Source organism: Leiobunum rupestre, chromosome 1, assembly GCF_980474605.1.
Source record: "Leiobunum rupestre chromosome 1, qqLeiRupe1.1.hap1, whole genome shotgun sequence".
Taxonomy (NCBI): Eukaryota; Metazoa; Arthropoda; class Arachnida; order Opiliones; family Sclerosomatidae; genus Leiobunum; species Leiobunum rupestre.
Window position 1 is genome coordinate 62,269,303 of NC_143384.1, and position 27,963 is coordinate 62,297,265.

Consider the following 27,963-nt stretch of genomic DNA (forward strand, 5'->3'; position numbering starts at 1 on the left):
AGTGATGACGTCATCAAGATGGCCACCGGTACCATAACACTAAACGGTGTTTACCTTCAGAACGCCTTTTTCGAATATTACTTTTAATTTGTCATTTCATAGATATTGGACTTTTTCATATCATAGTCGTAATGAATCGCCAATATCTATCACCAGGGGGCAGTGTGATCTTTTTAGCTCTTAATGGTGATTCTTGCAATGAATATAGGCTTGTATTATCTTATTTAAAAGCATTACACGACCGCTAAGTCATTTCGATGCTGTTAAATTAATAAATTATTCATAACTGCCACTAGGGGGCGCTGTGATAATTTTAAGCCCTTAACTGTGATTCGTACAAATAATATGTAGGCTTGTAATACCACAATACTAAAAAAAAACCTAAATTATTAATATATTCCACTAGGGGGAGCTGTTATAGGTTGAAATTAAACTAATTACATAAGTATAAAAATATTTATTCAAATGACATATTTATCAGTTTTCGTCTTTATCATCGTCAAATTCTACAACAACTGGATTAACTGAGTGTTTACTTTTACAATTATCGCCCCCTTCACAGAATAATTGCAGTTACATCGTTTTCCTTCGCACATGTTTTTAGATTGACAAGAGCAAGCAACAACTACCAGCAACCCTTCAGGGGCTACAGCTGATGTACAAAAATTTTTTTACCGGGACATCCTTATTCTAATTTTGGGGGCTCAAGCTTATCTGCGGCACTGGAAGATGAGCCCGGCTCGTCTTATGTGGTGAAATAATCGTTTTACGCCAATGAAATTGTTTTTAGTGTTTTGGAAAACTAGGGAAATTTTAGTCCAAAAATTAAAATTTCAAGGGTTTAAAGGGAAATTCCATTTTCGGGACCGGGCATCACTGCTTTTACACAAGATTTGGTAGACAGAGAGTTTATTATCCACCCACTATTGTCCGCGTTCAATCACCTTCAACGAAATATTTCAACTCTACTTTTACTACCTACGTAAAACATAGTTCACGTCCAATGCCGTTGTGGTCTTTAATGGTTATCCCGGAGCAATTTTGACAATAGGAGAGGAGCGAAGGAGGAGGTACTCTAAAGCACAGCCAACTTGGAAATTAGCGCCATAGTGGCCAACCCATTCGCCAAAATTCCGTGAACCAGGAATTTCCCACTATAAACCATGCTATAAACTATCGGCGCGCCGATAGTTTATAGCATGGTTTATAGTTTTTATAATGGCTTCAATGCTAAAACTTTTCTAAAAATTATTTTCCGCTAGGTTAACATAGAAACTTCAACGAATTGGTTGGACGCGATTGCAGGAGTGTCAAAGTTGGCCACCGAGGATCATCTTTTAGCTCCTATTCATCAAGAAAGTTTCCTTCGAAATTCAAATAATAAGGATTCTCTTATAATAGGTATTTTCATAAAATAAAAGAATAAAAATATGAAAAGTATAAAATGTTTTTTATCCGCTTTACGAGTTTAATCTTTTTAGTACTTTATTGCCACGCGCGTTTCGCACGCAGACGTCAAATTTCAAAATCTTCATCGACTCCATCGCGTGATCTCATAGACCTGCAATAACTATGGCTAGTGACATCTAGGAGCAACAAACACAAGGAGAACGCAGCTAGCCTTTAAACACGCTAACGAAGGGTTGTGTACGAATTTCATTGGACGAGCGTTACGAGCCTTTACGATGAACGTTTTACGGGCGGGTGGGAAGACAATTTCCGAATTTTCCCCTTCCGACGGCAGCAGGCGCTAAAGCGTCTAGCCAATGAAAAACGTACACAAGAAAATCCCCGAGTTTTGACGGGTTGCGTTCTCCTTGTGTGTGGTGTTGTGTTTGTTGCTCCTAGGTGACATTTACACGTGACCTCCATATTTTATAGAAACACCTATTAAACTCAAAAACTCACCTAATCTGGTTTCATTTACAAGCATACGAATGGTGATGCGGACACATTGATTGTAAAAACGGCCATTAAACTACGAAGTTTTCTACCAACGGGAACATAGTTGTTCATGGAGAGGATATTGACATTTTGGCTTTTTTTTACTATAAGCTCTGTGGAATCGTACCGTAAAAGACTGCTTGCTTTTGTTTCTCAACCCTGGGCACGGTAACGCTGATGATGAAGTGTATAATGTAAAGAAAATGCAAATTAAGAGTGTTAGCACGAATTAAGGGTTGGTCTTCATACACGCCGCTACAGGTTGAGACTCGATCACAGCTTGTGGTACTGGCTGAAAACTCGAAAACCACTCCTTCCGCGTTGAGTTTGCAAGATCTCTCCCTGCTGGTTAGAGGGTTTTTCCCCTTTTCATAAAAACTTACTGAGGTTAACTGTAATAGTAAGTGTAGGGAACTGTAAGCTTTCCTGGCTTGAAGGGCTTGCCACCACCCTCCTACGCAATTTAACCCGGCTACCGGTAACTGGCTTCACAAGTCACTGGTTGATTTAGGCCTGTGTGGTTCCTTGGGTGCTAGCTTAGTTGATAATTATACTACACAAAGATAAGACTGTAAAATAAAGATTCAGTTTCAAATTCGACGAGTAATGAAAGTGAAAAATCGGGTGATACGTTTCATTTGGCCCTTCACGGAGCTACCGAGAGCAAAACAGTTGATGTGCAGACACTGCAGATCGGTTTTACGCTTTCACTAAAGCTACGGAAAATTCGTCAATCTCGTATAATTTCGAACTCGCGTCTCGCGAGTCCTCCACCAATTAGCGCTTCAGCTAGGCAACATCTACTAAGAGTCTAGCTATCATCAAAAAAACTACATCCCACAAATTGGGGTGCTCTGGTCAAGCCCTGAAGACTGTTATAACGACCAAGAAAGCAGTTAAATATGATAGCGTGTATGAATGTCGGGAAACCGACCGGTTGTGTTTACCTTTATTCAAGAGATGCTTAAGTTCCAATAATTGTACCTAAGATAATCAAGGCGAATATGACACTGATTATGATGAAGGTATTAAAAAATATTGTTGTTAATTTTCCGTAAAAATTAAATGCGGAAAAATTTCCGCAAATTGTACAAATGGGAGAAAAACTTGAAGTGTCTAGACTCTAGACTCTCTAGCGGTTTAGTTTAATTTTTGGGTTTAAAAAAAATGATGCGATAATGCCGCGAAATTTAAATATGCTAACAATACTAATCATGGAATGAAAACCTTTTTCTTTCTTTCTGACTTACAACTCTATTCAAAAATCAGATTATTGAGAATTAATATTTTTATTAAAGTTAACTTTTTCTTAATTCCATTTGTTATTATTTAAAATAAATAAAACTTTCATTCCCCCCTACACGCATGCACGCGAGTAACCGAATAAAATAGTCACGTGTTAATGTTAGTTTTTTGCATGGAGGAATAACAGGAGGGTCGACTCAGCCGTTTTCTTGAAAGGTGGGCTGGTAGCACTGCTAATAATTTAGTCATGTACGACAGCCAGATGGCGCTAGTTTTTTTCTGTCTGCTCTTTAAATTCACTTGAAAATTTTTAGCTAGTTCGCGGCTGTTCGCCAAGGCTTAAGGGAAGTCTGATAGCGAGATGGCTGGAAAGCCAGAAAAATTAAAATCACGTTCTTATTACGGTGCAAAATGTTCTTTTTTAAAGTGTCAGAATTGTCAAGGCCTGGAAGGGATATCTTTATTCAATTTCCCAAAAGATCAACAAAGGTTAATTAACTATATTACCGTACTTATAATAGCTCTTCTGATTTAGTCTTGGCATGGTCTTGGTTCCAGATGTAAACAATGGATTGAAAAATCAGGAAGAGATGATTTAGTAGGACAAGAAGAATATGTGTTGAAGAAAAATCTAAAAGTTTGTAGCACCCATTTTAACAAGAACCAGTACCTGTCATTAAAACCTAGGTATAAAAAGACGTGTTGACTTGTCAGTAAATTAGATTTAAAATTTGAACAATAATTTTATAAAAGTAAAATTTTTACCTATTCCACTTAAATGTTTATTTCAGACCTAGATTATTGTGGAACGCTCTGCCAAAAAGGTTTGATGAAGGAGATGTTCAAAGTTCAAATTCACTTACCCAAAATAATAGACCGAAAAGTCCTGCCATTGAGTGGGCAGGTAAGAGTTTAGGTGGTATGTGGTATCATGCACTTAGTAAGACATTATTGACAAACAGTTAATATTAATAATAATAATAAAAAATATTCAGCAGAGTTTTCAAAGAGTCCTCAAGACACAAGCTATGATGACAAAACCATTGAAAAGGGGTTTGGTGGTGAAAAAATTTAGGAAATATATTTCAAGTATTATTAGTATTACTTAGGAAACAAAATTATACTCAACAGATATAAATCTAACCTCAGTGACACCCAGGAATTTTAAAACAGTTCACACATATAGAAAAAGACGAAGACTCCCTTTAAGTAGTGGTAAAATGTCTGACAAGCAGTGGCGTAGCCAAAAATCCGTCAAAGGGGGGAGAGTGTCACAACGCACAAAATAAATTTTACAGTAGGGGGATAAAATAAGTCGGAAATTTAATACAGTCAAAGCTACGCCAAGACATGGGTTTTGACATAGAAACCCCTAGTCTACGCCACTGCGGACTGTTATTTAGATTTAGGTATAATATAATTAATATTTTAATTATTTAAACCAGGTTCAGTTGTTAGTCTAACACCAGTGGCTAGGAATACGAAAAGGCGCGCTAGTGAAATTGTTTCAAGTTTCAAAATTGAGGTTTTACGTACACCGAAAAGACCTAGAATTAAACCAAGGAGTCTATTTTCAATTACCCCCAAATTGATCCAAAATAAGGCTGAAACTATTAAAACACAGACAGAAAAGAACTTTAGAACTGTTGAAACACAAATCAAGAAGAACATTTCTCCAACCAAACAAAAGCTTAAAAAATTATTGCAGAGGCAATATTTGAGAAATGTTAGGCTAGTTAAGAAATTATCCAAAGTCAAACAAGTCAAAGTTAACAAAGAATTTTTAGTGACAGAAATAAGAAAATTGCTTCCAAGGGAAGGGACGAATTTTTTCGATATGCAGCTAAGAGCGGCTAGCAGAAAAGCCAAGGGTATAAGATGGTCTCCACAGGAAAAACAACTATGCCTTACTTTACACTATCATGGTCCCAAATCTTATTTTCTTTTAAAAAAAATGTTCATTCTGCCAAGCTCTAGTTCTTTGAAATCTTGGCTAAAAAACATTCCCTGTAAACCTGGTATTGTGGAAGAATTTTGGGAGATTTTAGAGAGAAAAGCAAAATGCATGACAGAAAAAGAAAAACTAGCTATTTTGACATTTGATGAAATTTCACTGAAAGAAGGCTTAAGTTTCAACGAAGGAGAAGATTTAATTCAGGGTTATTCTAGTTTAGATACGGATAGAGAAGGCACTCAGATAGCAAATCACGCGACACTTTTTATGATTGCTGGCATTGTTTCTAAATGGAAACAGCCCCTTTGTTATTATCTGACCAGAGGCCCCATGAAAACAGATGTTTTACACGATATTCTGCTGAATGTTCTGCATCGGCTGATAACTCTGAATCAGATTAACGTAAAGGTGGTAATTTGTGACCAGGGGACGAATAACCAGAGTGTTTATAGAAGGTTGAATATTAATCAGGAAACCCCTTACATTTATTTAGAAAACAAAAAGGTATATTTCATGCATGACCCATCTCATTTGATTAAAAACCTTAGGAACAATTTGAGAAACCATGACGCGCTAATTGGGCAAAGCAGAGCCTCTTGGGTACATGTTGAGCGACTTTTTTACCTAGATTCTAAAGTTACGTTAAGAATTTGCCCAAAGCTCACATCACGACACTTTAATTTAACAACATTTACCAAAATGAAAGTGAAATTAGCAACACAAACAATTAATCATAGCGTTGCTATGGGAATCACTTTTTACATTTTAAGAAATTATCTCCCCCCAGAAGCGCAAGAAACGGCCAACTTCATAAGTGAATTTGACAAAATTTTTGATTGCCTCAACTCTTCCAGGAAAAATGACGCTAAGGAGTATAGATGTGCTATTAGGAGAAATTCCAATCATTTAAATTTTCTCAAAGAAAAATTAATATGGCTGGAAGAACTTCGGTTCGATTGTGCAGGCAGCCACCTGTAATTCACGGGTGGAAAATGTCTATCTCTTGTATAATACAGGTGGCGGAAGACCTTTTGGAAGCAGACGGCATTGATTTCATCTTAACATCTAGTTTCAGCCAAGATGTGCTAGAGAATACATTTGGGAAAATTCGAAGATTGGGTGGCTGCTCAGACAACCCCACCCCTCAATTATTTCGTCTACAGCTTCGAAAAATAATGGCGTCTTCGCTTTTTCAAGTACCGGAATCGGCCAACTGTGCAACCAACCCAAACACTGATGACTTTTTAATCGATCTTCTAAACAATGCACCATGTACCCGGAATAAACCCTTAGCTAATCACCCTGTACCATTTTTCAGTAACAATGAAGAATCTCTAAGAGATGTCTACATCAGTGGCGTAGCTGAGAACTCAGAGGCCCCCCCCCCGCAAAAATCTCTATGAGGCCCCCTTTTTAATTTTTTTTATGGTTAGCGGGGCCCCCCTCCGAAGCTTGAGGCCCCCCACGAAGCTCGAGGCCCCCCCGCACCGCGGGCCCTGCGGACAATCAGCTACGCCACTGGTCTACATTCCTGAGGATGACGGCTCGAAAAATGGCAATGTCATAACTTATATTGGGGGATTTCTTGTTAAAAAAATTCTAAAACGACATGAATGTGACATTTGTAAAAACGTTTTGATGAAAACTCATAAAAAAATCACACAGACAAGAGAAACTCTTACTGTTCTGAAAGCGTACTGTCCAGAAGAAGGGAGCGACGTAGGGAGATTGACTTAAATTTCTAAGGAGTTTTACAAGGTTGTTGAGGAAATGGAATTTGTTTTCTCGGAGAAATTTCCCACTTTGTTAGGTCAAACCGGATTCTCGGAAAAACTAGCCACGGAACTTTGTCGTATAAAAACATTTCCCGATTTGTGTGAGACCACAAAATTAAAAATAATAAAACTATATATCCGACTTGGAATACATCATAATATTCGCCTAAAAAAGTCGCTTGATGACTTAGGCCTAGGGTGGTGCCTTGGGTATTAGCCTAGCTGATTATTATTATTATTATTATTAAAATAGAGAAATTTTGGAAGAGAAAGAAAGAAAAAGAATTGAAAATGCAAAGAAAAAGAAGTTAAAAGAGACATGCAACTGTTCAGATTCGTGTCTTAAATTAAAAAGAGACTCGGGAACCAAAAAAATACTAAAACTAAAACATATTTAATCCTTTGTTATTTATTTTATGATCTCTAGAGAGATATATTTATTTTATCATTAGTTTGGAATTAAAGAGAAAAATATACTGTGTGCATTTTTTGTCTTAAAATTAAAAGTTTAAATTTGCCGCGCTATTTAGTCATGTACGACAGCCAGGTGGCGCTAGCATCTCCTTTATAAAAAAAAAACTTACATAGCCCAAAGGCTGAGTCGACCCTCCTGTTATTCCTCCATGGTTTTTTGGTAAGGCTAAAGTTGATAACGCCCCCGCATTTTTTTCTTTCAGAAGGCGCGTGCGAAATTGAACGAGCCCTTCTATATTCAAATATTAAGCAGCGCGCGCTTTAAAATTTAAGCTTTTACTAGTATGTCCTGGCTCTCTGTATTACTATTTCTAGGCGAATTGCTGAACAGGTTTTATTTAAGTATCTATTAGAACCCAAAAATTTATAAATGAAACAACATTTAATTTACACAATACATTTATTACTACACAAGTGCCATTAAGGCCGAGTACCAGACAAAGAAATTACAACGAAGTAGTAGTTAGCGTATTTTTGGGAAAAGTAGAAGAATTTGATTTATTTTACATATTGTGACGAAAAAAGAAAAATGTGAATTTAATCTGAATCATGAAAGTATGAGTCACGAAGACACTTGAAGTGTTGACTTTACTTAATTACTAACCGCGTCTCACGGTACTGATGAGTTCCAAATAGAACGAAACCGGTCTACCGTTGGAATTTCTGGCTATTCTATTTAATTTTAATTTAGTTTATTACTCGAAGATCTATTTGATCCGAGTTTCGCGTTTTTTGCTCGAAGACCTATTGGGTACGAGTTAGTAGTAAGTTTTTTAATTTCTTCAAATTTGTTTAGGATTTAGCTATATTATCCCTTTTAATTATGGACTAATCTACTTTTTCGCGTATTTTATCATCCTTCTCACAGTCCATAGGTGGTTTCTTCTAACTTAACTTATCGTATATTCTATTCTCCACCACACTCCCCCCTTTTCGGCTTTCCGTTGCTATATGCACGGCCAACTTTGATTTCTCGCGCATCTCTCGCGCTACAGCGGCCATCTCATTCGTTGACGTTTCTGTGTTAACCTATGAGCAAAAGATGTGTATGACGTCAGCGCCCCTAGCGGATTATTATTTTTAGTATAGTTTTTACATTGGGGACAATATAACCACCGAGCGTGGCGCTGAACTCCTACACATTATAGTACAGTTTATAGGGGGAAAATCCTTGCTCGCGGAATTTCGACGAATGTGTTGGCCGTAGTAGCGCGAACAGCGCGTGATCAAAGTTGGCCGTGCTATATGCAACGCGTTTTGAAATTTTAAATGTTTAGGCTTAGTTTCTCCTTTAGATTTGACAGTCGCCAGCCAGATTTCCCGCACGGTACTGATGAGTTCCAAATAGAACGAAACCGGTCTACCGTTGGAATTTCTGGCTATTTTATTTAATTTTAATTTAGTTTATTACTCGAAGATCTATTTGATCCGAGTTTCGCGTTCTTTGCTCGAAGACCTATTGGGTACGAGTTAGTAGTAAGTTTTTAATTTCTTCAAATTTGTTTAGGATTTAGCTATATTATCCCTTTTAATTATGGACTAATCTACTTTTTCGCGTATTTTATCACCTTGAGACTGATGAGTAAAACAAATATTTCTTGATTTAATTTATGTCAAAGAGCCAGAACAGCTATGACGTTTTTTATTATTATTTGGATAAAACTTGACCCAAAAAATACCCAATTGAAAAAGACGAAACTACGTGTAACTGCAATCATGTCGGTAAAGGTTTATGTTAAAAAAAAAGATGAATAAAATCGACTCTCTTAAATTCTATTAAACGTGACGAACGTTTTCAGCATTTGCAGCTTTCGTATTTTCTACTGTATTAACTTTAATTTTGCTTTGGCTTTCCCTGTATGTAAAAATAAAATGCTTTATTTCAATAAAGTAATACTGCTTTTAGTTATGGTTAATCTGGAAACTGAGTTTTAAAAAATGTATTCAAAAAAAAGATCCATTGTTTTTGACTATATTAGATCAAAATACAAACCCTAAATTATTAATATTTTCATGAAAAAAAGCTCTTGACTGGTTATCTTCACCAAAACCAAAAAATAAAGTTTTATGCATTTAAATTGTCCTTGACACGTAAATGAATGTTTCGTTGATAATATAATTTAATGTTCCAATGTATGTATGTATGCCTCCCGCAGTATTTTATCATATTTGAAAAGAAATAATTATATTATTTGCATATCAGAGGCTCCATGTAGATACGTAATATACGTTTCTCAATTTTCTCTTCAAAAATAACTTATTTTTCAAACGTTAACGAACCGATTTAAATAACATTAATTACGGACCTTGGGAATTCTTGGTTGATATAGACGTAATGGTGGATTGTTTCGCTCCCAGATCCTGGGTCTCCTTCTTGATGGAACACTTCGTTTGGTGCTGCAATAGATGGCTCAACTGATGAAAAGCTACTTTGCATATTTCGCAAACGAAAGGTTTCTCGTTTGTGTGAATGTGATTATGAGCCGCCAAATGGCCCGATTGGCGAAATCGCTTGTTGCAGATTTGGCAAGCGTATGGTCGGGCACCGGTGTGAATGAGATTATGAGCCACCAAATGGCCCGCTTGGCGAAATCGTTTGTTGCATATTTGGCAAGCGTATGGTCGGGCACCGGTGTGAATGAGATTATGAGCCACCAACTGGCCTGATTGGCGAAATCGTTTGTTGCAGGTTTGGCAAGCGTATGGTCGGGCACCGGTGTGAATGAGATAATGGGTCTGCAAATTGGACAATTGGTGAAATCTTTTTTGGCAGGTTTGGCAAGCGAACGGTCTGTCAACGGTTTTAATGTGATTTTGCACCGCCAATTGGCTAGCTTCGCAGGCAAAAGATTTTCCGTCGGCGTTAGATTTTCGGCGCACTTGCAACTGTGGTCGTTGACCAAAACGTTTGCCACGTACTTTTCTGTCAGAGTGAATCAGATCACGATGCGAGCCGTGGATATCACACGTGAGTGATTCGCTCGCAGCGTGACGGTGAGCCAACAACTCGCCCTTTTCGCGGAAACGTTTTTGGCAAATTTGACATTCGAAGTAAACGTGGCCTTCGTGAATTTGAGCTGAGAAAATGGCCAACTGTAGAAACCGATTTTTCAACGTGTCATAGTTTTCGTCGTTAACGTGGCTTTGACTATGCTCCGACAAACTCTTCCTTTGTGAAAAACGTTCGTCGCAGAATAGACACGCGTAAATTATCTCCATTTTATGACACTTTCTGTTAGATAATTGGCTTTCATTTGCATTATTCGCGTCGGCGTACGACGTCAAATAGGAACGTTTTCGCAATCTATTTTTGTAAGGTTGGTAAGCGTAGGGCAAATCTTTGACTAACATGTTTAAATCCGTCTTGAAACGTTCCTGTTTTGTGTTTTCGTGGGTTAAACATTTGGAAGGACTTGAAGTTGAGTGTGTATCGTGAGCTTGATTGAAGTATTCTGTCTCAGTTTTCAAATTCCGAAAGTACTCTGCGCCCGACCGTATGTTACTAACGGTCATCTCCGATGTTATATTCATTTTATGGCAGTGTTGATCTCGGTTTTTATTTAAGGAGTTACTGGATAAGAAAGAAACAAAAATAAAATAGCATTTTAGGGATGGCCGCTTGGTTTAGCCACTGTTTTGGCCAATTGATTTCTCAGAAAACCCTCCGAATATAGCTCCGCGGTGTTGGTTCGGTGGCACGATGATCTATTTTGGCCTACACTAGACGGATCCTACTCGCTTACTCCGTTCTATGTTCCAAAAGCCCGATTTTATGGCAAACAAAAATAATATGTAAAAATATTTACTAATTCGGTTTCTCTAAAATACCTGGATTTTTTATTGAAAAAATATTATAGCGGCCAAGTTATGGAGAGATAAAGCTATTCTTATCTTGTAGTTTTTTGGGGTAGCAATGCCTCACATACATGTATAAATAAAGATACGAAGCGAAAACCACCTCAAAACGCACGAAATCAGCCATCTTTACGATGCATGCCAATTTCGAAGATCTTTTTGCTATGGGTAGACAATATATGCAATATAATATAATTACGGTGAAAACTCTCTGCGATATTTTTAAGTTCGGCAACTATTGACGTTCATCGATGATAAAAAAAATTCTTTATTATAGCCCAAATCTAGCCAAGATTTGGGCCATTTTTGGTCTGAAAAATAAAGTGTTTAAATTGCCGCTAGGGATCGCTATTGAAATATTTTTGAACTACAAAATCCAGGTATTCCGGAGAAACCGAATATGTAAATATATTTATCATATGTGCCCTCTGGAGTGTTTGCCAAAAAATAGAGCTTTTGGAACATAGTACTCTGAAGCCAAATGAGTACGCTTTTCGCCTTTACATTAGATACACTTAACCGTAAACAATAAGTTTTGAATAAACATAAGTTGTTTTGTGAAACAATTTCACGCGTCACACGGCTAACAACGGGATGACAGATAGGGCCTTTTACGCGCGTAGTGACGCCAAAAGCCAGTGGCGGCGCCAGAATATTGAGATAGGAAGGATAAATAAGTTGTGCTCTTTTTTTATTTTAGGCCCCCTCGGAAGAATTTGGAGGCCACTCTTTCATTTGATAAAGCTAAAAATACGGCTATTCTTCAAAATTTAATTTTCTATGCTTACTGTAATAAAATTAAATAGAAAACTTTTATTAGAAATTTGGGAATTTAAGAGTGACACTCAAAGGCTTTCGATAAATTGAATTTTTCGGACGCCCTTGGTGAGATTTCGGCCCCTTACGCTGAATTCTGGGTTTTAAATTTGAGTTTTCCGCCGAATGTTTTGTGTACTATAATTTTGATTGTAAATCGAGTCGCGACCAAAAACTATTGCTACGCCCCTTCGGTTAGCCATTGAAACCTAGATAGGTTAGTAGGTAGCGGCTAAAGGAGACGCTATTAGTTTTTCCTCTTCGATATTGGTAAATTGGACGATACTTTCATATTAATATAATTTTTGCATCGTTTGCTTATGCCTTTTTATTTGTTCTGTAGCAAACACTAGATCCGCTAGACTCGTTTCGGTCGCGAATAATTTTTAGTATTTGGAACGATAATTTGACTTAGACCATCTTGAATTATTGACTGACTATTAATTTTACATAATTCAATGCTACTGGAACATCAATTATTTCCGCGTACTAGATGTATTTGTATGTCTGTGAGAAATATATACACAATTTTAACCTACACACCTACTTTAAAAGCAGAATTCAATACTGTATAATTCGTCATTCAGCTCCAAACATTTTGCCAATAGCTGTTTTACTTGGTCGTTGTTGCGAGGCCTTGTTTGGGAAGGGAGACCTTTTGAAAAAACGGCAAGCCTTTAAAAGTTAAACAAAGCTCTACAGACGGTTTGAAAGACTACGTGAACTTGGGGGTACCTTGACGTACGCGATGAATTTGGTTTTCATATAGTTCAGTTCGACCAAGGTTCGTAGAGAAAAATACACTATTTCAGTTCGACAACTAACGAAAGCAATAGAATTTAAAAAAAATTGAGACATTTCGCTAAACCAGTGCACACGACGAAAAGAAAACTGCGTTTGAACAATACTAAAATGAGCCTTATGTCTAGAAGCCTAAGCACAAACTTTGTTTTAGTGTACCCTTATAGCAAATGTATATATTTTTGCATACTTATTTCACGATATTTAGGTCAAAATTAAAAAATTAAAAATTTACATTTTTGGTCGAAAGAAAGAAAAATGTTTTTCTTTGTGAAAATAAAAAAAATTGCTTTGTGCAAAAAATATATTTGCGGAAAAAAAGTATATGAGAAAATATATGAATATAGATGTCATGACCTTATGGTAAAAACAGATTCATTCTGGAACTATTTATGCTATAATGGATCACGCTTTTAAGGGTCCTAACTGCTAAAAATTTGGGATTTGCTATCGTTTCCTTATGAGAATTGTACCAAAACATTTGGTTTCGCTGTTGTTTTTATTAGTTTAACCAGAAGTATATAATATTTATATCTTACGTGTAATTGCCCAGACTCCCGCTGATTTTTCTGACTGAGAAATCAGATAAAAATGGTGAAATACATCATATTTAGACTTACAATAGCTGCAGGGCCGTGCTTAGAGGTCTCGCGGCCCCGGGCGAAATGCATTGGCGAAACTGATTGTAGCGGCCCTCCGGTATATACATCACTATGGTAAAATCTTAGAGGCCCTGGGTGACCGCCCGGCTCGCCACCCCCTAAGCACGGCCCTGATTAGCTGTTCTATCGTAAGAGATATGTTATTTAACTTCTGGTTCAACGTTTTACTTTTGATGTAATATGCATTTTTGAAATTATTTATACCCTCGTTTATAGAGCTAACACTTACTTTAGAAATTAACACTAAAACAACTGCAGCGACCCTAAGTCTATCTAAAATGTGCCTTATCTTCTGCGTTTAAGTGAACTGAGCAGTGAGCACCTTTTTATGAAATCGTGGTCCATTATCGGATTAGTAGTCCTTGAATTATTAATTTTTACTATAAAGTAACGCCATCTATATAACTATTTTTGCACATAATTTTTATTCACAAAGTGGATTTTTTTCGAAAAGTGATTTTTTCGTAACCAAGTCAATTTTTATTTTCTTAATTTTGACCTAAATGGCGTGCTATGCATACTCGTGTCAATTCAGCACGGGCACTTTCTTCAATTCATTTCGTATTTGGACTCCATCACGTAGGTAACAGCAAGGTTTCAGCTTTCAAAAGTCAAGACCCACCAAAAAATATGGCTTTGCAAAGTGCAAATAAAATTTGGGTTGTAATTAACTTTATTAAACTTCTTTAAAGAAATTTAATTGTCTGAATTTAAGAAAAACAAATGATGACCTATGTTTTATAAATTAAATCGTTTTAATATATATAGTTATTTCGCATCAATGGAAAAGGTTAAGCCTCACATTTTGAAAAGTACTTATTAGATCGGATGGCAGCACTTGGGGCCTTTATAATATAAGATTGTTTCTTTTCGCCTGTTCTCGGACTAGAAGTGTACTCTTATTAACCTACAACGTTTTATTCTCCTGTTCCGGGGATGGGGCCGGATCTCGCCGACGTTTTTATTTATTTGAGGCGAAATTAGTTTGGCAATAAGGGAGAAAGGAAGAGGGTTGATCGACAATGTATAGGATTATCAATTCATATGTGATATAAAACAACTCTTTAATGACATACACGAAATAATATACATTACACTTCCCACTTAGGTAAATAAGAATTGGCTAAAATTTGGGCGAGGTTAAACCATTGAATTGGGAATAGTACCACTAGAATGACCATTTCGAAAATTTGGGTGAGGTTAAACCATTGAATTGGGAATAGTACCACTAGAATGACCAATTCGAAAATTTGGGTGAGGTTAAACCATTGAATTGGGAATAGTACCACTAGAATGACCAATTCGAAAATTTGGGTGAGGTTAAACCATTGAATTGGGAATAGTACCACTAGAATGACCATTTCGAAAATTTGGGTGAGGTTAAACCATTGAATTGGGAATAGTACCACTAGAATGACCATTTCGAAAATTTGGGTGAGGTTAAACCATTGAATTGGGAATAGTACCACTAGAATGACCATTTCGAAAATTTGGGTGAGGTTAAACCATTGAATTGGGAATAGTACCACTAGAATGACCATTTCGAAAATTTGGGTGAGGTTAAACCATTGAATTGGGAATAGTACCACTAGAATGACCATTTCGAAAATTTGGGTGAGGTTAAACCATTGAATTGGGAATAGTACCACTAGAATGACCATTTCGAAAATTTGGGTGAGGTTAAACCATTGAATTGGGAATAGTACCACTAGAATGACCATTTCGAAAATTTGGGTGAGGTTAAACCATTGAATTGGGAATAGTACCACTAGAATGACCATTTCGAAAATTTGGGTGAGGTTAAACCATTGAATTGGGAATAGTACCACTAGAATGACCATTTCGAAAATTTGGGTGAGGTTAAACCCGAGGGGTTGGTCACTCCGCGAACTCGGTGTACACGGTCGTACCTCTGACTGTGCTAATAAGACTCGTGAACTCTTTAAAATCCGTACCTTTAACAGTACTAAGTACGTGAACTCGGTGTACAGGTCATCCGAGAGTGACTTACCCCTCGGTTAAACCATTGAATTGGGAATAGTACCGCTAGAATGACCATTTCAATCTGCCTTCCGCGAAACAAATTCTTTAAAATTGAGAGCTCTATCATTTGTCGGTGGCACTATCCGCTGTTAGCGGCGGGAACTATATACTATGCAAATTGAATTAACAATACTAATGTACTTTAAAATTGATAGATGGCGCCAAAAATAATGGAGATGACGGCTGAGTGCGCTGACTCTAAATTTCCGAATTTGTTTCGCGAAACCACTACTCCCGAACGCGCCTATGTCATTCTAGCGGTACTATTCCCAATTCAATGAGTTAAACAAACATTTTCTTTATTTGAGGTTCGGATTTTTACGGGACACTTAAAGTTTCCAATATAAAGGGAATAAGTGTTTATATAAAATACGGGAGGTCACGTGTAAATGTGTTTTCTACGTCACTAGCTAAAGTTATTGAAGATAGAGAGCGCGTGCTGGAGTCGATCAAGATTTTGAAGTTTGAAGTCCACGAGCGAAACGCGCGTGTCAAAAGTACTAAACAGCTTAAGCTTGTGGCGCGGAGAAAAAAATTGATTTTTTTAAATTTTTTAATGTTTTATTTTATGGAAACCCCTATTAAGAGTTTCAGGGGACAGAACAGCCAAGGCAGCAAGATAACCCTACCGCTGACGGTTGCACCTTCGACGCAAGCAGCTCAACTCAGCAGAAGGTGCAACAATCGGATGACCAACCCCTCACTTCGTACACAGCAGTGGGAATAAGAGCGGATGCTCTAGCATCGGAAGCCCGCACCCTACCTAAGTAGGTAAGGAGCCAAAGCCCGTTAGAAATGGCACCTAAAAAGGAATGACGGGCACACTGCGGCCCAGCGTAATCCCGCACAGGTGGCACCAGAGATCCCGGCGAGCTCCACAAGGCCGGGAAACAGGGCCACAGTGCCTCAGACGGAGAACCGCCGCCCCACAGCAGGCTACCTAATCCTCCGAGGCCAGAGGATGCCTGGCCCCTCTTCGTTAGTCTGAGCCAAAACCCAGTTTCCAGCCCCTACCTGACCGAAGTCGGAGGTGGAGATAGGGCCATTTGATCAGAGCTAACATCTCCCAGTGCGTCACCGCCCTTATGGGTTACAAGAGCCGGACCCCGACTCCCCGGTAAAACCACCAGTTATTGCACACTGCGACCCCTTAAGGACCAAATAGGGGCTCGTTTGAGTGAAGGTTGCAGAAACCGTTAAGTTTCCGTCAAGGGTGTGATGTTTCGGGGGCTTCTTCTCTTCGTGACCAGGTTTCTAGGCGTGCTGGGGTTAAGTTGATCGTGGTGCAATCGACCTTCAAAGTTGTTTTTCTCTACTATCTTTTTCTTTCACTGGCGCCAATTTGGTGGGGTTCGGGGGAGGTGTGAAAAGGATATACAATGGAAAGGCTTTCTTTACCTAAGCCTTAGCTGGATAGATACTTAACTTGAAGATTTAATGTAAATTCCAGGTCTACTTAATAGCTTTAACTTTAACTTTATTCCGGACCGAAACGAGTCTAGGTGGCGTAACGGCGCTAGCTTCTCCGAGGTAGCGCCTATGATCTAGTGTCTGCTACAGTCAAATCAAAAAGTATTAAGAACGGTTTTTTTAAAATAAACTTATCAAAATATAAGCAAACGATGCAAAAATTATATTAAAATGCAAGTATCATTATTTATCAAGTAAAATTTACGAATAACGATGAGTAAAAACTAATAGCGTCTGCTTTAGCCGCTACCTATCTAGGTTTCAATGGCAAAACAAAGGGGGCGTAGAGATAGTTTTCAGCCGCGAATAATTGGTTTGAACGGGATTTTAGGGATACGAAATATCAATAGGGTCAGATTATCAGAAGGTGTTAAGTTATAAAAGGTTGTAATTTTAATTGCATCTCTTTTAATTGAGCTTTTGACCTTTCCATAATAGGGGAGCTCATCTGTGATGGTTAATTTTACGTAACACAAGAAATATTAACACAATGGTAATAACACTGACACAGAGTTGGGCAAAACCGACATTTAGTTCACTTCTCGCGAACTTTTTTTAGTTCGTTCGCCCAAAATTCACTGCATGAATTATTCGATCCCAAACGTACTCCTTATCTCTCTCAGCATGAATTCGGCGACACTAAAGTTTGAAAAAATCTCTCCCGCAAAGAAGTTTTTTTCAATCGAGCCTTGGTACAAAGGTTCTTAGGAGAGAGCGAAATTGGGGTGAACGTTTTATTTGTAGTTGCTCTGCGAAAAGTTCGACTAATGAACGAATCTTTCGTGAATTTTGAAAGAGAGTGACAATTGGGGAAACGTATTATTTTCGCAAGCTCTCCGAGAAGTTCGATAAATGAACGAAACTTCTGTGATTTTTAAAATAGAGCAACAATTGGGGGAACGTGTTATTTTCGCTCATCCTCGAGAAGCTAGATAAATAAATGAATCTTACCCGAATTTGGGAAAAAGCTTCATTTGTGGAGTTTAGTAAAGGAATCTGGTCATAATAATTTTATTGACAAGTATATAAAAATTGATAAGGCGAAAGGATTCTTTAGCGAAGACGTATCGCTAGGTTTTTGGTATGGGAAATTTCATTTTTACAATGGTTTTCCCTAAAATCTGGAATTTGCTCATCGGGTATGATTTTCGTCAACCCTTGTCAATACCTTTCACTCTTCGAAACTTTAATCTGACCTCGCAACAATCAAAATTAAGGTAAAGTACTGTATATGAGCAAAAATCTATATATGTAAAATCTGATGTTTGTATGTTGGTTCGTTTGTTTGTATGTTTGTATTTTGGTTTGTTACTCTTTATGCACGCCCAAGATAATTGTCCGATTCGCCCGAAATTCGGTCTGCGGCGTGGTGGCGCCTGCCGTCAGGTTTTAAAGGTGCCTTGGGTTTGCTTAGCTTCGTAGTTTTTGCCCGCGGGCCCAATAACCCGTGACCTTAAGACCGGGTAGCCTTTGAACGCCTTATAGGTTGTAGTCGCATAGTCCTACGTGTGTTTTTATGTCATTTAGCGCTCAGAAGTAAAATATAAGTGTGACTTGATCTTCGGACTTTGCCTGTAGTCTAATGCAGCGGTTCCCAAAAGGTGCTCCGCGGAACCCCAGGGTTCCGCGGAAGGGTCATAGGGGTTCCGAGAATTCGCAGCGCGGCCATCTTTGTTTGTGTCAAGAGTCTTTTAAGATAAGAAAAAAATGAGTTGGGGTTCCGCCAGAATTAGGTAGATAATTTAGGGTTCCATAGCAAAAACAAAATTGGGAACCACTGGTCTAATGAACACAAATATACTCATCTAGCTGAAAGCACGGCCGGACGCTAGTCTAAAATAAAATGATGAAAAATTGGCCCCTGACGGAAACATTAATCCCACTGTGAAATGAATTTACATATTTAAATATTTTGAAAACCTAGAGGGAGTCTGCCTATAAAGCTAATAACCTTAGGATTATCGGGATATGCACACTTCTCAGGTATACGTATATTATACACTTCCACTGTAGCTTTATTATTATTGGGTTTCAAATTTTTTATCAAATGTAAATATACACTCAATTCATACGCCTTTAAACATAATATTAATTAAGTGATAGTTCTTCGCATTCCAAATATGTAATTATATTTTTGGTATAGAAACCGCATTGTAACTATTGTCAATATTGCCAGCAACTACAATGCCCATGAGAAGTCGGAATTTATAGGTGACCGTCGCTATCACTTGGGTGTAGAAAATCGGGATTTGGGTTTGATGATTTTCTATTTGGGATTGATGATTTTCTATTTGGGATTGATGATTTTCTATTTGGGATTGATGATTTTCTATTTGGGATTGATGATTTTCTATTTGGGATTGATGATTTTCTATTTGGGATTGATGATTTTCTATTTGGGATTGATGATTTTCTATTTGGGTTTGCTGGTTCTCTGGAAGAGTAATTTTTACTTCGCCGACTGAATAAATCGTTATAAGAGCCAGTGCCGTGTCCAATTGGGCCTACCATTGACTGTACTTTTACCACCGTCTCCACCGACTCTTAACATTCACATACTTCGCCACCCCCTCCCCCCTCGACGAATTTCTGGCTACGCCATTGGTAATAGGTTGGTTTTAGGTTTTTAGATAAAATGGGGGTTGCGTAACATTATGGGACTTAACAGCCTTTGTTTTAATTTAAAAACCGGGATAGTGCGCTCAAAAAAATACCTTGTTATTGAAGTTTATAAACGCGCATATAGTTTTTTACTAATTTTAAACATATCTAAGCGGACATCAGGATTTGATTTTAAATGATTTCTTTATTTTTTACCGTTTTGACGGCTTCGATTTTAGTTAGTTTTTATTATACAAAAATACAATACAAATAAAATTAGGTGGTGACATCAATGAAACTCGACGCGAGTGTCTTGAACACCTGAGAAAGTGGGGAGTAGGGGTACATTTTAGAAATTTTGGAATTGAATTAATACACATTATTTCTAAAATGAATTAGTAAATCGTAATTAACTTCAAATTGAATTAGTAAATCGAAATTAATTTCAAATTGAATTAGGAAATCGTAATTTTGGAATTCAATTAGCAATGCCATTTTGCCAATAAGAGGTCTTGAGTTTTTTAGTTCCACATCGAGATATATATATATCGAAGTGGGACACCGAATGTCGTTAAGTGTTGTTGTAGTTTGTTTGTTTGTTTGTTGTGGAAAGTGACGACACGGTAGATGGAGCTGCGAAAAATAATTTATATAAATTATATTTTTGGCGGCACCGGGACTCGAACTCAGATAGCTGCTGGCCGCGTAATCTCTAAAACGGACGCCTTTACCAACCAAGATACGCCGTTCTCTGCGATTTTTCGCTTGAACTTTTTGTCGTTTTTAGCGACGCGGGGGGATTTGGCAATTTTAGTTGTCGCAATTGTCGTTCCTTTTTCCGCGTTATTTTACGTATATTTCTGGCGTTTTAAGGTCCAGTGAACCTCAAACTTCGCCTCCCCCCCAACCCAGTGGATTTTCACGAACGCTGACACGGGCGTGGCTGAAGTTTGAATTACAGTGTGGGGCTACACAACTTTTACCAATGGCCAATTTCAGGTCTGTCAGGTAAACAGCGGGCACAATTTCGACCCCCCCCCTTTCATAACAATACGTTAAAGTCAACTCTTTAACTAAGGATGGTACTTTTTATATCAAACGATAGAACGTGCAGTGCCGGAAATTTCCGCCCCGTTCGACCAACCCCGTTAAAGGGAGAGTGATCGAAAAAAACAAGTTAATAAATTCATGGGTATTTTTTTTTATGAATTTGCGAATTTACATGACTTTTGGTGCCTAAACTACCCAAATGTTGGATATAAATTTCCTAAAATAAACCCATTTGAATTCCAGTTTAAGAATTTCTTTAAAATATATTTCCACTAATTTCAATAATTTAAAAGAATTATGTTCGTAGTGTTTTGCTTACCTATTTCACCTTTGATACTTTCCGTCTATCTAACGATAGGAAATCACAAGGCCTCAACAGCTTTTGTATTGGTTTGCCCACCCACGTATCCTGAGGGTGGGTGACGCCCAAGCTTTAATCCTTCAACTTAGGATGGAATTTTATATATCTAACTATAGGAAATCACATGACCTCAACAGCTTTTGTATTGGTTTGCCCACCCGCGTATCCAGAGGGTGGGCGGTGCGCACTCTTTAACATAGATTGGTAAATTATATATCAAACAATAGGAAATCACATGGGCTCAACAGCTTTTATATTAGTTTTCCCACCCTGGTCTCCTGATGGTGGGCGGCATCCACTCTTTAGCTTAGGATGGCAATTTATATATCAAACGATAAGAAACCACGTAGCCTCAACACCTTTTGTATTAGTTTGCCTACCTGTGTCTACTAAGGGTGTATGGGTTTGCTCACTCGAATACACTGATGTGGAACTAATATTACGGCCTGGGCCGACTTGTTAAAAGGTTCTACCAAGATAAATAGCCTAAATCACGTAGCACTTTGCAATAGGCCTTCTTATAATATAACACGAACAAATACACGTAAAAAAGTGTTTTATCTTAGAGCGCGCGCGCTGGCACCGTTCTAGTTACGGCACTGAACAGTACGATGAATCTAACGTAATCACGTGACCTCTCTTTTTTATATAAAGATTTTTTCTACCTCTGATATAAATTATATTTTAGCGACCATTACCTTAGTTCATTACGCGATAATAATTTTATTTAACAAATTGAAACTAGCTCAAATTTTGGTTGTCTGACGAGAAATGAGAGCTAAGGATTATGCGGATAAGCGGATTGCGAACAACTCGTGAACGAACGGCTCTCAAAAATTCTAGGTGACCAGTGCAGTCGCTCTCTTCATACGAAAATTCTAGAGACATTTATTTCCCGAAGTATTATTCCAAAACTCCTTCTAGAGATGCTCGATTAACGAACTAAAATTCTAAAGCTCGTTCAATAGTGTCGCACCCAACGACGGACACCAAGTCAACCTTCAGCGGGCAGCAATCGCGTACGTCACCGCCCGAAGGGGTAAAGGGTTATTCCCGCAAGAAGAGCGCGTCCCCTCGACCGGGTATACACTCTTTTTAGAAACGTTTACTGGGCGCCGCCATTATCCTACAGGAAACAAACGAGCAAGCGCTCTACCGCAGAAATTTCATCCCCCCAAAACAGGTTTTTTCATCACCCTCCCCGTAGACTGGAATGTAATGGCGGTCGATTTCGGAGGCGCGCAAAAGAGTGTTTAAAAGGTCCACACAGTGGCCGAAGAGGAGAGTCTTCTTTCGATTTATTAAGGCTGAAAAGCCAAGCCTGTCGAGAGCGCTAGAGATAGGAAGCAATATGCTGTGAAAGCTTGCCTTATTTATAGTGCCTCCCAAAAGAAGAAACTTCCATAAATATTTTCTGGATTGTATATTATAAGTTTGTTTCTTAATAAAATCAATTTAAATCTCTTACAGTCGACTCGCGTTTTCTCCGACTGACAATAGAGACGTTCGCTGTTGTTTTGAAATCCCCGTTGTAGTTGCGCTCTCACTCGCGAACGGCTGCCGTAAAGCGTTAGAAGGCGCTTCAGGTTCAGTGAGCAAGGTTGTTCAAAACAAACAATTTCGGAAAATGCCCACCACTGTAAGTCTAAAGAATAGCATTTTATTTAAAGAAATTTAAACTAGCTCAAAATTTCGTTGTCTGGCGAGAAATGAGAGCTAACGATTCTGCAGACAAGCGGATTCCGAACAACTCCTGAAAAAGTGGCTCTCGAAATTTATAGAGGGTAGTCGCTCTATTCTTACGAAAAATCTAGGTTAGAACCGAATGAGATCCCACGGCCAAAAGATTGGTTCGCTTATCGAACTATTTTTCCAAAATTCGTTCTAGAGACGTTCGCTTACCAAACTATTATTCAAAACTTATTTTAGAGACAAGTTCACTTATAGAATTATTCTTCCAAAATTCGTTCTAGAGACGTTCGCTTACCGAACTATTATTCAAAACTCATTTTAGAGACAAGTTCACTTATCGAATTACTCTTACAAAATTTGTTCTAGCCCACGTTCGCTTAACGAACTATTACTCAAAACTCATTTTAGAGACAAGTTCACTTATCGAATTATTCTTCCAAAATTCGTTCTAGAGACGTTCGCTTACCAAACTATTACTCAAAACTCATTTTAGAGACAAGTTCACTTATCGAATTACTCTTACAAAATTCGTTCTAGCCCACGTTCGCTCAAAACTCATTCTAGAGACAAGTTTGCTTCCCGAACTATAATTCCAAAACTCCTTCTAGAGAGGTTCGCTTAACGAACTTTTAGTCCAAAGCTCGTTCTATAGAAACGTTCGCTCTTGTTCGGAAATCCCCTTCGTAAATCAGTTCTCGCTCGCGAACGACTGCCGTGAAACGTTATAATGCGCTTCAGATTCGGTGAGCGAAAATTTTTCAAAACGAACCATTTCGGAAAATGCCCACCTCTGCACTGACACTAAACAAAAAAACACTTTCAACATACAAATACACTTGGATACAACATTAATGAGGATAATTGAGATTAAGAGAATATAATATAATATCTCCATTTAAGTGGGAGATAGACAATTGAGTTTAATATTTTATCCCATTTCTGGGTGTCATTGATAACGTTTTATGAGGAATATCTTTTATGGGTAATCCTTCGGTCCAAGCATTTACAATCAATGACACCCGGACCGCATTGAGTTGGGAATATTAATCTAGAGATCCAATGAAATCTGCTCCCCGGAGTCCCCGCGAAACAAATTTTTTAAAATAACGAATGTGCCGTCTCCTCTAAAATGACGAGAAAACGTTATCATATGACCCGTGGCGCCATCCATTATTTTAGAAAAAAATACTTTTGCCGGAAAACGCGTCTGATTTGAACGAACCATTGAGAGATAGACGGCGCCACGGATAGAATGATAAAGTTTTCTCGTCATTTGGGAGCAGACGGCAGTATTCTTATTTTTAAAAAACTTGTTTCGTGAAATACTGAAATCCGACGTTTTGATTGGACCTCTAGATTAATATTCCCAACTCAATGCCGGACCGCCTATTTTCAAGTCTAGAGCGGACTTGGCCTTTTCTTGAAAAGTGGATGAGAGCGCTCAAATTACTTTATTCCTCAAGATAACGAGATGGCATTCGGTATTTTTCGTCTGCTATACCAATTATTCAAATTTACTCTAAAATATAATAAAAAACCCCATCTCTCCTTACATTCCCCTCATGGTATAAACGCGAAAAGAAAATTGTAACGTGAATTTCGAACGTTGTCGTTCAAATGTCTAGGGCGCTTTGTTTAACCCTTGTAATGAATAACGTCTTTTAGGCTATAAGGGCAGGTGAAAGGAGTTAGCAGTCCGCGGAATGTAAGCGATCAAGCTCCCAATACGTCGCTTCCTAAAGCTGTAACGTGAGTTCTTTACAACCAAATTTATTTACCTGTCAAATTTTATAGTTATGGCAGCCATTGCACGTTATCTTACGTTTCTGGTTTTACTAAGGCCCAGTGGCGGAAATATACGCAACCGAAACGATTCTTGGTGGGGCCAAAGATAATTTAAACTCGTACCTTAGATTCGAATACTGAGAGCTTTCCCTTTGACGGTTTTGTTACGAAGCGTTTACCCATTTCCGGCACGTGACCTCAGAAAAATCGGGCTCCATCCAGGCTTGGAAATAAGGTTTATTTCTAAACTGGTCTATTTGGCCAACTCTTGAATTATTTAAGTGGTCACGTAGACCAGTTGGTTAATAATACGGTAGATAATTTAGAATAGATAAACTGGACACTGGACCAGTCAACCCCTAGCTTTTGAATAAAAAAACTGGTCCGAGCAATTAATAAACTGTCCTTTGACCCAGTGACCACCGCTTATTTCCAAGCCTGGCTCCATCGGTTGCGGTAAAGCGCAAACCATTTAGCGAATTTTTTCTGAGTTCCAGAGGGAAGTGGGTTAACGCTATCGGCAACGCCCGAGAGAGTGATTTGGAATCTAGGGTACGAGTTTAAATTATCTTTGGTGAGGCTGCGGTGACACTCTTCCGAGATAACTCATATAATCGAGCGCCTGCTATTGCCAAATTAGATAAAAATGCCTGAATTGCTCTGTGTTACCACGAAAGAAACACAATGCAGTGTCGAATTACAATAAATTACAAATATTAACCTTTTACAACTACTTTTCGCGAACGAAAACTATCACTACACCCGGCCCTGTGGTTCACCATAGGTAGCGGTGGCCCGTGGGTAGCGGCTAAATCAAACCCCATTAGTTTTTCCTCATCGTTATTGGTAAATTTGACTTTATAAATATACAGTATATAATTTTCGCATCCTTTGCTTATATTTTGAAAAGTTAATTTAAGAAAAAACGTTCTTATGACTTTTTAATTTGCCTGTAGCAGACGCTAGATCATAGGCGCAACCTTGGAGAACCTAGCGCTGTTTCGCCACCTTCGGTCGCGAATAAAGTTAAAGTTAAAGCTATTAAGTAGACCTGGAATTTACATAAAATCTTCAAGCTAAGTATCTTTTCAGCTAAGGCTTAGTTAAAGAGAGCCTTTCCATTGTATATCCTCTAACCCTCAAATACGCTTAATGTACGCTTCATTAAAAGATACTCGGTTTTTACTCCCCTCTCCAAATTCATCTGGGAAGGAGCTATTTCCGGTCGGTCGGTTAAACGGTTAGAATGGCTAGCCAAAAAGTCATATTTAAGCCAATTGGAGACGCCTTTTTGCTCTCATGAGAATTTTGCTGACTGCCAAGAGAAAACCTCAGAGTGTACCTCTCAAAAAATAGTACTTAGTTAATCCATGACCGCCAGAGCAATAACTAAGCGAAAGACCGTAGACAAATATATCCAGGTCAATTATTATCGGATCGAAACAGGGCTGCACCAGACGCTAAAGAACGAGTAAAAACGACCCCTAGCAGGAGAGATGGGCATCATGTGCTTTTGCACCGTAGCGCCTAGACTCCTTTCGGTCATGAATTCATATTTCAAGTTATTGTTGTTGAATCGAGAAACATTCCACGAATTAAAATAAACCTTGTAGTCAAGAACAACCAAGTTTCAAAATGTTATCCTATGAACCGTGTTTGAGCCGTGACGCGTGAGCAAAGTCCTAAAAACCCAATCCCTCGCATTCCTGAAACTAGAGGCTTGCGCCGCCGCTAAACGCCGCCGCCGCCGTTAATTTTGAACGCGCCGATTGCGCCGCCGCCGATTGCTCGAAAATCGGCGCACGCCGCCGCCGATACAAAGAACGGCGCGCCGCCGTTTCTTTTTTTTCTTTACACACTTTTTACCTCTCCGAGGGGACAAAGTCCCCTAGGAGGGGTTATACAACGACCGTGTCTGTCTGTGGGTCTGTGGGTGGGTCTGTGGGTAGGTCTGTGGGTGGGTCTGTCTGTGGGTCTGTCAGGCCTGCGAACGCGTTCGCATTTTCGGTGCAAAGTGTAATCACTGCGTACGCAGTTTCTCGAGATCTCTGCGTTCGCAGTTGCTAGTAATTAGGGAACAAAGTCGAAAAACCGTGTTTGCAAAACCACCGTGGGACGGTGAGCGTTAACGGATTAATTTGCAGTCGGGGTTCGTTTGGTGGTTTTTTTTTCGTCAACGTTCGCCGTCACGACAGGTTTAATTCAGTAGTTTGGATATTTCGCTATTGTAATGTTTATGTGTAGGGTGGTAATGTTGTGTTATTGTTATGACGTTTGTGGGTGTTGAGTTTGTGGTGTGTATGTACGGGTGGTAACTCTCCAACTCTTTCTTATTGACTTTTGGGACGGACCGAGTGCTGAGTGTAATGCTACCTCTCAACATCCAATGGCAGGGTTTCCACCAATTGTTCACGGTATTCGTCTTAGTATCAATTTGCGATCGCATCGGGCGGGTTTCGAACCCGAGAACCACCGACACTTATTACGTTTCATTGAAAATTAGACCTTCAGCTTTATCAAAAGCGTATTTAATAGAGTACGAAATTTTGGTTTAATTGAAATAGAGCAAGATTTCGTGAAAGATTTAAATTATTGCATCGAAGAAATTCTAATTTAGCGATTTCTCATTTGATTAAAAACAAATGCGTCACCCAGGTTTCGAACCCGGGCCGTTCAGTTAGGCAGTCGAGCGCTCTACCACAGAACCAACGATAACTTCAAGCTATATTGCAAATAAGACACTCATTGTAAGCATAATAGTTAACAAAGTCTTGAATTTTTTTACGAATGAAATTGTGAAGGCCTAATGTGGTTTTTTTACGAAAAAATTATAAAGACTTAATCTTGTTTAATATAATAAGTTGCTTTATTTCAATTTGATACTTTTGTTTAGTGTTTTTTATGAATGGAGTTAAAGATTTTTTTCTTCTATTATTTGACGTTTTATTTTAATGAATGGAGTTTAAGATTGTTTCTTCTATTATTTGACGTTTTATTTTTGCGGTTGTATATTTGTTTTATCTTTTATTCTTTTAAAATTATTTACTTCTTCCGCAAAATGGTTCATTTTTTGGAGGAACCTTTTTACTTATTTTTTGTGTATTAATGTTTTGAGAACCTTTACGTTTGGGAAAGGATAATTTTTGACGGAACCTTCAAAGTGTATACGTCGCATTTTCAAAAAATTTAATGGTCAAATCTTGTTTTAGCGCAGTCAGCAGATAAGATAAAGGGTAGAACCCGTTAGTTTTTTGTAATTTGTTTAGTTTTTTCAGTCGTATATTCTTATCTATTAGGTTTAGCGTATTGGTTTTCAAGCTTAATAATTCATTTATTAACAACATATCGAGTTGGTCTGGTTTTCAGCTCGGTCGTAATTTATTTTAAACGTTTTCTCGGCTGATTAAGATGTTTAATGCAGTTCATCAATTGGGT

At 38.2% G+C, this 27,963-nt stretch overlaps 1 protein-coding gene across 1 annotated transcript; it reads right to left on the bottom strand.

The window, feature by feature from the left end:
* Positions 1 to 9,099: 9,099 nt before the first annotated feature.
* LOC149964370 (uncharacterized) lies at positions 9,100 to 12,764 on the bottom strand. The gene is made up of 3 exons (XM_090170762.1): positions 12,611 to 12,764; positions 9,699 to 10,963; positions 9,100 to 9,247 (listed from the first exon to the last, which is right to left on the bottom strand). Exons 2-3 carry the CDS (start codon positions 10,921 to 10,923, stop codon positions 9,213 to 9,215), a joined length of 1,260 nt encoding a protein of 419 aa, XP_090026888.1. The 5' UTR covers positions 10,924 to 10,963; positions 12,611 to 12,764; the 3' UTR covers positions 9,100 to 9,212.
* Positions 12,765 to 27,963: the final 15,199 nt, after the last annotated feature.